The sequence below is a fragment of the Panulirus ornatus genome, chromosome 57 (assembly GCF_036320965.1).
Source record: "Panulirus ornatus isolate Po-2019 chromosome 57, ASM3632096v1, whole genome shotgun sequence".
In the NCBI taxonomy this organism is placed as follows: Eukaryota; Metazoa; Arthropoda; class Malacostraca; order Decapoda; family Palinuridae; genus Panulirus; species Panulirus ornatus.
In genome coordinates this window covers 30,494,113-30,508,296 of record NC_092280.1, presented here as the reverse complement: position 1 = coordinate 30,508,296, position 14,184 = coordinate 30,494,113, and the positions used below count along the sequence as shown (strand labels likewise).

At 41.2% G+C, this 14,184-nt stretch overlaps 1 protein-coding gene across 2 annotated transcripts in view; it reads left to right on the top strand.

Moving 5' to 3' along the window:
- Window positions 1-14,184, top strand: part of Cdk12 (Cyclin-dependent kinase 12) — a 65,171-nt gene that overhangs the window by 10,102 nt on the left and 40,885 nt on the right. For both annotated transcript variants that reach the window (XM_071695012.1, XM_071695013.1), the window contains exon 2: window positions 692-2,413. In XM_071695012.1, the coding sequence (XP_071551113.1) occupies window positions 804-2,413 (1,610 nt within the window). In that variant the 5' untranslated portion in view covers window positions 692-803. The remainder of the gene's footprint in view (window positions 1-691; window positions 2,414-14,184) is intronic.

The following is a 14,184-nucleotide window of genomic DNA, read 5'->3' as shown; positions in this document are numbered from 1 at the left end:
GAACTGGCAGTTTCAGTTAGCAGAGTTTAGATATGCTGGCAGTATTATGGAACCACATAGAAGATAATGAGAAGTGAAGAATTGGTGTAGCAGGATTTGCTAGCAGCAGGTTCACAGGCACCACCGTGGTGTAGCAGGATTTGCTAGCAGCAGGTTCACAGGCACCTCCGTGGTGTAGCAGGATTTGCTAGCAGCAGGTTCACAGGCACCACCGTTGCTTGGAGGTGAAACATGAGTTTTGTAACCAAAAGGTTTCTTGTATAGTGTTAGTGAATGGGGTAACTATTCTGAAGGTTGTAGGGGATTATGTCACATTTTTGTGTATGGCTGTAAGGAAAAATTATAGGGAAAAACAGGACTGTTTATGTGATTGGTTGGTAAAAAAAAATAGAGCAGTGTGCTTATGTAGTATGGATAATTGGTTACTTGAAAAATGTACGTAAGTGCCATGAATTTGAGTAGATTTATAGGTAGGACAAAGTGAGGTATGTCTACATAAGGAATGATAAGCAAAAGAGTCTGTGTGATTCCAAGCTTAGGCTGTATAGAAGACAGACCTCTTTTTAGATAGTAGGTGCCTATAGGATATTGAGATAAGTGAGAATTGTGTTCCTGCGAATTACCTTTTACCTTGAACAAGGATTTTTTTGTGTATTTAGCTATATTTTGTTTTTTGTATTTCGTTTTCCAGGTACTGCTTAGTAGAGATGCAGCTGTAAGGTTGTGGTGGTGGTGCTGGAGGTGGGTTGTGGTGAAACCATGGGCTTGTGTTTGTGTGGCGCTCGGTGCCAGTGACCAGGGACATGCCGAGCATCCATGAGACTATAGAGTCTGATGAGAGCTTCTCTTCTCTCTCTGATGCCGACCAGGAAGAAGACCAAAACCATGACCAACAGCCAAGCCACAGCACTGCCACACACTCACCTGCAGTGAGGAGGTCTAAGAGTCACCACCCGCAGGAGCAAGAGAAGGAAGGCCACCGTAAGGGAGCACCTCGGGGCTCCCCACCGGACCCTCAAAAGGTCCGGGAGCCTCGAGCTCTGGTTGAATACTCTGACGTTAGTTCAGAAGCATTCTCAGAGCCAGAGGCAGGTGAAATTACTGATAGTCCAAGCCATAGCCCTGTTGTAAGCCCTCGTGTAAATCGACAGCGGCACCGCTCTCCATCTCGTTCATCAAGACTTAGTCCTCGGCCTAGTCCAGCATCATACAGTGCAAATCTTAGTCGCAGCCCTTCTTACGTTCCTCGCACACCTCCCCCAAGGCCTCCTCGAGAGCCTCTTCATAGTGACGGAGAGCTTGAAGTGTCTCCTACAACTTCACACCACACTTCCCATAGCTCCCGTTCACTTGTACCGTATCCAGTGGTCATGTCCCCAGATCGCCGTTCTTTAGAAACCCGAGGAGAATACTATCGTTCTAGGGACCCATATCATCACTCACGTACTCCCTCAGAATCTGATAGAGACCATTCTCGTTCCCGGAAAAAGGAACACAAAAAGGACAAGAAAAGAAAAGAAAAGAAAAGAAAAAGATCTGAACGATCACATAGTCCAGTGTTACATAAGAAAAAGAAAAAGAAAAGTAAACACAAATCACGAAGTGGTAGCCCAGAATTTGATGATGAAGGTGGGATTGGTGATGGTAGTGTAGTTAGTTCTGATGATGACATTTCAGAAGCTATTGTTATTAAAACTGTTCCAAGAGTTATCCCTAGTCATGACCCAAGATCAGCTGGTGTATCATCTAGGGTAAGGAATCGTGGTGAGGAGCCCAGTCCTCTTAGTTCCAATGATGAAGAAATTATTGTTAGCCCTCAACCTCTACCTGAAACAAATCATGCCCGTGCTAATGAGCTACGGAGAACTCCACCAACTCATACATCACATCACAGGCCACATGAGCGAACCCCAACACATAGATCCCCACCTAGGTCACCCCATACACCTAGCCCTCCTCGTCATCGTAGTGCCCGACATATGACCCCTCCTCCACCTCAGCCACCATCAGCCGGCAAAAACTATGATCGGTCTGGCCGGCCACACCATATAAGCCCACGCAGACCAACCACACCTCCACTTCCAAATCAAAGACGTGGAAACATGACTCCACCAACTAGAAATTCACCAAGGCGTGCAGCTTCACATCGTGCTCATACCCCTTCACTTTTGTACAATAGAAAACGGTCTCGTTCTCGAAGCCCCATTCAGTACATTGAAATCAGGGGTAGTCCGGAAACTCCACCTCATAGCAGTGGTAGGTATTATGCAGTAGCATCAGGGTCCCGTAAGGAGGAAAAGAAGAAAAAGAAGAAAGAAAGAGAAAGAGAATACCATTCACACGGTCGTAGGAGTAGAAGCAGGAGTCGGAGCCCTAGCAGAAGTCGCAGCAGGAGTAAGGGACAGTCACCAAGGTCAGTTGCTATTGTTTGCCACTTGATAACTATTTTCTTTAACTAGATAATGACATACCACAATTTAAATGACCACCTCATCTGAATGAAGGGTTTTGAATTGGTTTTCAATGAAGCAAATTACATTAAGTACAGTGATATAGCAACAAAATAAAATAAACACTCGGATATTTCATGAGGACTATTTCAGGGCATACCAGCTAGTATGTATATCTAGGTATGTGTGAACTGATATTGATATATACCAGCTTGAAGAGTTAAAGTTATTGATTGTCTCTCAACTTGTTCTTTGATACTCTTGTGCAGTATATTGCCAGTATGGGAACATTTTTCTCTTGGTTTTTATCTTTAACTGCCTTTTGTCCAGGTCTCAGGGCTTGCATAGGTGATCTTAAGGGTAAGAACTATTTCTAAAGATGTGCTAAATCATTCAGCCCTATTTTGTATATATCAATCTTCATTTTCTTACCATTAACTATATGTCATATTAGACTTTGTCATATAAGGGGAAATTTTTCATTTCTTGGACTTGTATCTTAGTTTTGGAAATGGAATGTTTCCATGTATTGATATGCATGTTTATGTGAGTGCCTTTGGTTTGTATTTGATTATTATCTTTTTTAAATCATAACTGGATTTTGATAAAAGTTGAAGAGCTGTTGTATGTTAATTCAGAAGCATTTCGGAAGCTGGTGGGAGGGGAAACTGGTAATTGTCTTAGTTGAAGCCCATCTTTAAGCTCTTATGTAGATTAGAGGATCCCTAGGAAGGAAACCAAGTTGTGAATCACCCTGCTGCCACTAAGAAGGAACTTAGATTATCGAGCAACATGTGTTGATGAGGAACATTCTATGGATGGGAAGTCTCTTGGTGCTGAGGAGGAGACACAAATGGTTTAGTTATTTGCTCCTGTGAAGGGGTTCATGTGGTTGTGTTATGCAGCCACAAAGGAGGAACACCTGGTGATTAATTACTTCAGCCACTTAGGAGGAACTCTTGGAAGACAGGCATTACACAATCACTAAGGAGTAAGCTAAGGTTGATGGGCAGTCTGCTTAGGAGGAACAACTAGGGGATGAGTAATCTGTCAAAGATTAGTAACCCTCCATTATTATGTCTAAAGTTTTGGTTGAGAAGTAACCTGTTGGTGCTGAGTAGGTGCCATTAATGTAAGACCTACCCACAAAGTATCAGGTGGTTCGTTCATACCCCAGGTTTTTGATCGTCAGTAAGGTTGTTAAGAAGTATTCAAACAAGTTTGGAATACAATAGATCAAGGCATGGGATCCAGGGGTAGACCTACTCAGAAGATCTTGAGTTTTAATATGTTTAAGAAGGCATGCTTTTACATCTATTTAGGAGGTTAAGGATATAGTGAAAGAGGCTTTGATTCATCAGGGCCTGAACATGGAGAATGAGAGTTGTGTATGGGATGGAGCAAATTGAAGTGTTATGGTATATGATATTCTTTCAATAGCTGGACCTGTGTATATGAAGTGGACAAGGAAAACTACGGATTGGTTTCTGAGGCTTAACTGTGGATGGAGGCCCTGATTTCAGTACATTAAAGAGGAGAGTAGAAGAATTGATGGGAGCAATGAGGCCAACCTTTGTTGGTTCATGGTGTTACCTTACTAACATAGGAAATAGCAGACAGATATGAATTGAAAAATTCTTTTGATTTTCTTAATCATGTAACCCTAGCACCCTTTTTACTTGGCTTCTGCAGCTGTAGGGTTGTGTTACAACCAGTAGCATGGAAATGATGGATGTCATTGTTGTGAGAAGTTCTTGCACAAGATTGTGATCCAATGATACATCTTGTAGGTGATTTTTTCTTTCCATAACTATCCACTACCTCACCAGATAGAAATAGAAACTGTACCCTGATTCATACTCCAGCAGCTTCCATCCACACACAGGTTTCCCTGTCCCCATCAAATGCAGAACACAATACACTTATACATACAGTGAAATGGACACAACAAGCAATAAAGAACCTCCCTTCTTAGTCTTTTTGCATCAGCACTGTGGACATCACTTGTTTCTGCAGTGCTACAACCACTGTTGAAATGTATCCCTAGACCCTACATGCCCACTGTGTAAGTATCATAATGAAGACAATGAACAATTAACTTTTCATTTTCTCTACATTTTCGGTATAGACACACAGCATCACTAATTATATAGCTTTCAAGTATATGGATTATGAGATATTTAATGAGCTGTTCATATTGTACATGAGGCCAAAACTAGAATGTGTTTTATCAGATTTTGTCTCCACACCTAAATGAGCATATAGAATTAATATAAAAGGCTCAGAGGAAAACAACAGTGATGGTGCCATGATTAAGAGAGCTGAGTTACAGGTAAAGGCTGAAGGCTTTATCTTTGCCCACCTTGAAAGAAAGAAGAGTAAGGAGTGGCCTGATCACAGCCTTTAAGTTTTTAAAATACATCTATGACATGGACATTGAACAGGTCCTCAAGAGATGAAGGGATAGAGCAGCTACATAACAGGGAACTAAGCAAGAAACTTCAGAAATATATAAAGTACTTTTATATAAGAGTGATAGATGAATGGAATAGAATGTCTGAGGACATGGTTAATGCAGACTGTATACATGAATTCAGAAAGTTGTATGACAGTAGAAAGTGTTGTAGAGATGGGATTCCATGAGTGTAAAACTCTTCCCAGATAGTACAAAGAAATAATTACTACACTTTATGACCTGTATGACAGTAGATAATGTTGTAGAGATGGGGCTCCTTTAGTGTAAAACTCTTCCCAGACAGTACAAAGAAATAGTTACTGCCCTTTGTGACTTGGGTTCCTGCCCAGTGAGAGCCTCATAAAGATAGAAAGGACTCCTTGGTAGGAAATAATAATTGATTTATGATTACCGCTAACATGGATAACAGCTATCAGTTATGAAAAAAATTACTGGTGGCCCAGTTTTTATAAGAATTCTAGTGTTACCCAAGGCCTCTGCAGCCTGAGGCTGTGCTACTTCAAGTTGCAGTGAAATGTAGACTCCTCGCCCGAGATTATTTTTCACCCTCACTGTATTGCTTGTAATGGCCCTTTTGCAATCTAAGCATCTACAGAAATTTTCAGTCACTTGCTACACAGCAGAATCCCTAACATCTGGAAACTTGCCAACATGATACCTATCCTAAACCCCTCCAAACCTCCCAACTCCTTCTCCTCCTCCTACCTTAATTCACTTCTATCAAGTTTCCAAAGTTTGTGTAAAATTGATCCACAACTTAGTCATACAAAACATCTTGCTTTCATCCATATCCAACATAGCTTTAGATCCATCCATTCTACCACAACTGTACACATTGACCTGACAACTTATCCAAGATGGCTTCAATCAACCGCAGTCCCCCTTCTACATAATACTAGTGGCAGTAAACATCAACAAACCATTTGAGACCCCTGACATGCCCTTACATGAAAGATAATTGACACCAGCCTCCACAGCAGTGATAAAAAGTGGTTAGCCAGTTACGTAGTGGCTGGCATAGCAGTCATCACAGTGGCTACTCCTCAATAAAATCTAGGCTTCCCAGAAGCATAAGACTCATTGAATGCTTTCCTACAAGATGTTGTGATACAATTACAAAGTAAACTTTGCAGGTTATATCCTCACCATAAAACTTATCAAAGTGATTGCTTTCTTTTTTTTTATATATAATTTTTCTTCATATTCGTTGTACACAATACTGTATATGGCTTGTTTGCACCACCACTTGCCAGCAAATAATTGCTTTCACCTGCTATTGTTAGTATGATATTATTATTATTATTATTATTATTATTATTATTGTTATTATTATTATTTTGCTTTGTCGCTGTCTCCCGCGTTAGCGAGGTAGCACAAGGAAACAGACAAAAGAATGGCCCAACCCACCCACTTACACATGTATATACATACACGACCACACACGCAAATATACATAACTATACATCACAACGTATACATATATATACACACACAGACATATACATATATACACATGTACATAATTCAAACTGTCTGCCTTTATTCATTCCCATCGCCACCCTGCCACACATGAAATAACAACCCCCTCATGTGTGCGAGGTAGTGCTAGGAAGACAACAAAGGCCCCATTCGTTCACACTCAGTCTCTAGCTGTCATGTAATAATGCACCGAAACCACAGCTCCCTTTTCACATCCAGGCCCCCCAGAACTTTCCATGGTTTACCCCAGACGCTTCACATGCCATGGTTCTATCCATTGACAGCACATCGACCCCGGTATACCACATTGTTCCAATTCACTCTATTCCTTGCACGCCTTTCACCCTCCTGCATGTTTAGGCCCTGATCACTTAAAATCTTTTTCACTCCATCTTTCCACCTCCAATTTGGTCTCCCACTTCTCCTCGTTCCCTCCACCTCTGACACATATATCCTCCTGGTCAATCTTTCCTCACTCATTTTCTCCATGTAACCAAACCATTTCAAAACACCCTCTTCTGTTCTCTCAACCACACTTTTTATTACCACACAACTCTTACCCTATTATTACTTACTTGATCAAACCACCTCACACCACGTATTGTCCTCAAACATCTTATTTCCAGCACATCCACCCTCCTGCGCACAACTCTATCCATAGCCCACGCCTCGCAACCATACAACATTGTTGGAACCACTATTCCTTCAAACATACTCATTTTTGTTTTCCGAGATAATGTTCTCGACTTCCACACATTATTCAATCCTCCCAGAATTTTTGCCCCTTCCCCCACCCTATGATTCACTTCCACTTCCATGGTTCCATCCACTGCCAGATCCACTCCCAGATATCTAAAACACTTCACTTCCTCCAGTTTTTCTCCATTCAAACTTACCTCCCAATTGACTTGACCCTCAACCCTACTGTACCTAATGACCTTGCTCTTATTCACATTTACTCTCAACTTTCTTCTTTCACACACTTTACCAAACTCAGTCACCAGTTTCTGCAGTTTCTCACCTGAATCAGCCACCAGTGCTGTATCATCAGCGAACAACAACTGACTCACTTCCCAAGCTCTCTTATCCACAACAGACTGCATACTTGCCCCTCTTTCCAAAACTCTTGCATTCACCTCCCTAACAACCCCATCCATAAACAAATTAAACAACCATGGAGACATCACACACCCCTGCCGCAAACCTACATTCACTGAGTCTTGAGTATTTTGAAGGATTGTTAAATGTGTTTGATGATAGAGTGGCAGATGTAGGGTGTTTTGGTTGGGGTGGTGTGCATTATGAGAAAGTCATAGAGACTGGTTTGGTGAAGAAAGAAACCATTGTCTTGGATAAGGGGGCAATTGTGATTTTATCCGTTGATGGGGAAGTGAAGTCTTGTTTATTGTGTAGTTTTATTGAAACTACTAATCTGCAGTATCTGTGGATTTAAGGTTAGAAAACCCATGTCTGTTACCAGTATTATCCCACATAACACGTGTTCCCTGCGTGTTGTTGAGGGCAACTAGGAGGGGAGGGAGCAGGTGGCTGGAAATCCTCCCCTCTCTCTCTTTTTTTTTTTTCTCCAAGGGAGGGAACGGAGAGGGGGGCCGGGTGAGGATGTTCCCTCTGGGGCCCAGTCCTCTGTTCTTGACGCTACCTCGCTGATGCGGGAGGTGGCGAATAGTATGAGGGAGGGATATATATATATATATATATATATATATATATATATATATATATATATATATATATATATATATGGGCTACCTCACTAATGCGGGAAAGGGCAAATAGTATGAAAAAAATATATATATATATATATATATATATATATATATATATATATATATATATATATATATATAGATCATAGGGTGGGGGAGGGGGCAAAAATTCTGGGAGCCTTGAAGAATGTGTGGAAGTCGAGAACATTATCTCGGAAAGCAAAAATGGGTATGTTTGAAGGAATAGTGGTTCCAACAATGTTGTATGGTTGCGAGGCGTGGACTATGGATAGAGTTGTGCGCAGGAGGATGGATGTGCTGGAAATGAGATGTTTGAGGACAATGTGTGGTGTGAGGTGGTTTGATCGAGTAAGTAGCGTAAGGGTAAGAGAGATGTGTGGAAATAAAAAGAGCGTGGTTGAGAGAGCAGAAGAGGGTGTTTTGAAATGGTTTGGTCACATGGAGAGAATGAGTGAGGAAAGATTGACCAAGAGGATAAATGTGTCGGAGGTGGAGGGAACGAGGAGAAGTGGGAGACCAAATTGGAGGTGGAAAGATGGAGTGAAAAAGATTTTGTGTGATCGGGGCCTGAACATGCAGGAGGGTGAAAGGAGGGCAAGGAATAGAGTGAATTGGATCAATGTGGTATACCGGGGTTGACGTGCTGTCAGTGGATTGAATCAGGGCATGTGAAGCGTCTGGGGTAAACCATGGAAAGCTGTGTAGGTATGTATATTTGCGTGTGTGGACGTATGTATATACATGTGTATGGGGGTGGGTTGGGCCATTTCTTTCGTCTGTTTCCTTGCGCTACCTCGCAAACGCGGGAGACAGCGACAAAGCAAAAAAAAAATATATATATATATATGGATTTGTATGTAGCATTTATGGATCTGGAGAAGGCATATGATAGAGTTGATAGAGATGCTCTGTGGAAGGTATTAAGAATATATGGTGTGGGAGGCAAGTTGTTAGAAGCAGTGAAAAGTTTTTATCGAGGATGTAAGGCATGTGTACGTGTAGGAAGAGAGGAAAGTGATTGGTTCTCAGTGAATGTAGGTTTGCGGCAGGGGTGTGTGATGTCTCCATGGTTGTTTAATTTGTTTATGGATGGGGTTGTTAGGGAGGTGAATGCAAGAGTTTTGGAAAGAGGGGCAAGTATGAAGTCTGTTGGGGATGAGAGAGCTTGGGAAGTGAGTCAGTTGTTGTTCGCTGATGATATAGCGCTGATGGCGGATTCATGTGTGAAACTGCAGAAGCTGGTGATGGAGTTTGGTAAAGTGTGTGGAAGAAGAAAGTTAAGAGTAAATGTGAATAAGAGCAAGGTTATTAGGTACAGTAGGGTTGAGGGTCAAGTCAATTGGGAGGTGAGTTTGAATGGAGAAAAACTGGAGGAAGTGAAGTGTTTTAGATATCTGGGAGTGGATCTGTCAGCGGATGGAACCATGGAAGCGGAAGTGGATCATAGGGTGGGGGAGGGGGCGAAAATTTTGGGAGCCTTGAAAAATGTGTGGAAGTCGAGAACATTATCCCGGAAAGCAAAAATGGGTATGTTTGAAGGAATAGTGGTTCCAACAATGTTGTATGGTTGCGAGGCGTGGGCTATGGATAGAGTTGTGCGCAGGAGGATGGATGTGCTGGAAATGAGATGTTTGAGGACAATGTGTGGTGTGAGGTGGTTTGATCGAGTAAGTAACGTAAGGGTAAGAGAGATGTGTGGAAATAAAAAGAGCGTGGTTGAGAGAGCAGAAGAGGGTGTTTTGAAATGGTTTGGGCACATGGAGAGAATGAGTGAGGAAAGATTGACCAAGAGGATATATGTGTCGGAGGTGGAGGGAACGAGGAGAAGAGGGAGACCAAATTGGAGGTGGAAAGATGGAGTGAAAAGGATTTTGTGTGATCGGGGCCTGAACATGCAGGAGGGTGAAAGGAGGGCAAGAAATAGAGCGAATTGGAGTGATGTGGTATACAGGGGTTGACGTGCTGTCAGTGGATTGAATCAAGGCATGTGAAGCATCCGGGGTAAACCATGGAAAGCTGTGTAGGTATGTATATTTGCGTGTGTGGACGTGTGTATGTACATGTGTATGGGGGGGGTTGGGCCATTTCTTTCGTCTGTTTCCTTGCGCTACCTCGCAAACGCGGGAGACAGTGACAAAGTATAAAAAAAAAAAAATATATATATATATTTTTTTTTTTTTCATACGATTCGCCATTTCCCGCATTTGCGAGGTAGCGTTAAGAACAGAGGACTGGGCCTTAGAGGGAAAATCCTCACCTGGCCCCCTTCTCTGTTCCTTCTTTTGGAAAATTAAAAAAAAACGAGAGGGGAGGATTTCCAGCCACCCGCTCCCTCCCCTTTTAGTCGCCTTCTATGACACACAGGGAATACGTGGGAAGTATTCTTTCTCCCCTATCCCCAGGGATAATATATATATATATATATATATATATATATATATATATATATATATATATATATATTTTTTTTTTCTTTCGTACTATTCGCCATTTCCCGCATTAGCGAGGTAGCGTTATCAACAGAGGACTGGGCCTTAGAGGGAATATCCTCACCTGGCCCCCCTCTCTGTTCCTTCCTTTGGAAAATTATATATATATATATATATATATATATATATATATATATATATATATATATATATATACCGTAACCTGAGCCAGGTACCCATTTTATCAACCAACCTTCTAGGGGTGGATGAACAGCCGGGTTGACTGTGGATCGACTTCTGCAACCAGGATTCAAACCTGTGTGCTCAACCCTGGGTGGCCGGTGAATGTGTCACAGTCAGGAACACTAACTGCTACACTGCGTTGAAAAATGTGTGGAAGTTGAGAATGTTATCTTAGAAAGCAAAAATGAGTATGTTTGGAGGAATAGTGGTTCCAACAATGTTATAGGGTTGCGAGGCGTGGGCTATAGATAGAGTTGTGCGGAGGAGGGTGGATGTGTTGGAAATGAGATGTTTGAGGACAATATGTGGTGTGAGATGGTTTGATCGAGTAAGTAATGAAAGGATAAGAGAGATGTGTGGTAATAAAAAGAGTGTGGTTGAGAGAGCAGAAGAGGGTGTGTTGAAATGGTTTGGTCACATGGAAAGAATGAGTGAGGAAAGATTGACAAAGAGGACATATGTGTCAGAGGTGGAGGGAACGAGAAGTGGGAGACCAAATTGGAGGTGGAAAGATGGAGTGAAAAAGATTCTGAGTGATCGGGGTCTGAACATGCAGGAGGGTAAAAGGTGTTCAAGGAATAGAGTGAATTGGAACGATGTGGTATACCGGCGTGGACGTGCTGTCAATGGATTGAACCAGGGCTTTTGAAGTGTTTGGGGTAAACCATGGAAAGTTTTGTAGGGCCTCGATGTGGAAAGGGAGCTGTGGTTTCGGTGCATTATACATGATGGCTAGAGACTGAGTGTGAACGAATGTAGCCTTTGTTGTCTCTTCCTAGCACTACCTCACGCACATGCGGGGGGAGGGGGTTGTCATTTCATGTGTGGCATGGTGGCAACGGGAATGAATAAGTGCAGAAAGTATGAATTATGAACATGTGTATCTATGTATATGTCTGTGTGTGTATATATATGTATACGTTGAGATGTATAGATATGTATATGTGTGTGTGTGTGGACATGTATGTATGTACATGTGTATGTGGGTGAGTTGGGCCATTCTTTCGTCTGTTTCCTTGCGCTACCTCGCGAACGCGGGAGTCAGCGACAAAGTATAAAGAAAGAGAAAGAAAGAAGATATATATATTTGTGTGTGTGTGTATGTATGTATGTGTGTGAATAGATTTGTCTTTCTTCTTCTGTTGCCTTCCACTACCTCGCTAACACAGGAAACAGCAATCAAGTGTGAAAAAAAAAAAAACAGTTGAACATGTGCATTACACATGACAGCTAGAGACTGAGTGTGAACACATGTGGCCTTTTTTCGTCTTCTCCTAGCACTACCTCGCAAGGGGGGATGCTATTTCATGTGTGGTGGGGTGGCGATGGGAATGGATGAAGGCAGCAAGTATGAATATGTACATGTATATATATGTATATGTATGTATATGTTGAAATGAATAGGTATGTATATGTGTGTGTGTGTAAGTTTATGTATATACATATGTGTGGGTGGGTTGGGCCCTTCTTTCGTCATGTTTCCTTTTTTTTTTTTTCCCCCCCACAAAGGAGGTTACAGAGAAGGGGGCCGGGTGAGGATATTCCTCAGAGGCCCAGTCCTCTGTTCTTAACGCTACCTCGCGGAGGCGGGAGATGGCGAATAGTATGAAGAAAAAAAAAAAAGCAGATGAACATGTGTTTGTGAATATTAACATTCACTACATGATTTCCAAGTATCCAGCTTGATTCCCTCTTTTAGCCTCCACAAATTCTGATCTTCGCACATTTTTTAACATTACATAACACACTACCCTGTGTGAACACTTAATGTTACACTATTCCATGATTTTATCTCCCTCACAGCCCACTACTCCATGCTAACAGCATTTTTCATGGTACTGTATAACCTCTTCTATATCATACTACTTGTTTACACCTCCCACAGCATAGTATGTCATTAGTACGACATGCTAATATTGCCCTAATCGTAGTACACTTGATGCCTTCCATATGGCTTATTCCACCATGTTAACACTCCCCTCACAGTATGCATTATGCTTATACATGCCCACAGAACACTGCTGCTTGCTGATACCTCCCTGACTTCTATGCCAACACCTTTTTTCACAGCATATTCTTTCCTCCAAAGTACATTCCGTGTTTTTAACTCCATCACAACTCTCCATTATTCTAACACCTTCATAATTCGTGACTTTGTTGAAACACCTCCCTGTGAACTTTTGATTACATTTTCACGTTACTGCACCACTTCAAAGAGACATCTTTTTATCGGTAAATCTCCAGCTAAAGTCTCCTACAGTGTACTTCCCCATGCAAAGATCTTGACATAGAGCATCTTGCAGAACATTTTTGTATGACATGTTAATGCTTCACTTCTGCTGGTAATGTGCTCTATATTGATAACTCATTCAGTCTTCACAGTCCATATATATAAGAAAAGTATAAAGACAGCCAATTGATGTTTATGTTCACAAGGCATATGTATAATTTATGATGAAATCTTGTATAACAGTCCTAGTCTCCTCTGTATTGAAATGTGCTTCAGCAGTAACACATTGGGTTAAAGGTTTTTTAAATTGATGATGCTACTTGTTGGTTTTTAATGCTGGTATGTTGGTGTTTAAGAGGTTAACTTTTATTTACTAGAAAGATGACTAATTGCAAGATGTAATTCATATGCACTGTTCAAACTACCTTCTACTAACAAGGTTGTTGTGGGTACTAACATGTGCTAGAGTAATGTCTTCTTCACCAGGTGTATAAGTTGTCCATACTTGTGTACTCTTGAAAGTTGAAACATTTGGCATAGTTTCTCTCTTTGAACTGTATTTCATCATCTTAGATTAGCTCATATTTGCTACAAACTAATATCGAGGGCTTGCCAATAATGTGATGTCTTTTTTTTTCATTATTATTTTCAAAGGATTTTGATACTTTATATAAATGGAACTTCTCGTTGAATTTTTCTATTTGATAATGGGCTTAGCTAATATGATAATGGCTCAACAAAAAGACTTTAACAATTGAAAGGTGAATAAGTGAAGAAAATCACTAGCAATTCAGAGATTTATTTCTCTGGAGCATTACGACATCAGTTAATGTCAGGCCCTGCCTTTTGTTATTCGTACTAGCCAAGTTAATAGGCATTGATACAGTAATCTTATGAGGTGCATAATTGTAGTTTTGATGTAAGCTGCACGTTATTTTATCCCCTTTGCTATGCATCATTATTAATGGAAAAATGAAAGGGATGGGTTTTCAGAGGTTATTATAGTGATGCAGGTTTTTCTGATAATTAAATACCAACTCTTAGATGTCTTTATGCTGCCCATATGTATGACCTGTTTGTTTACTTTGATGTGAAATGTGGTTTTCAGAATTTTTATCTATACACAAGT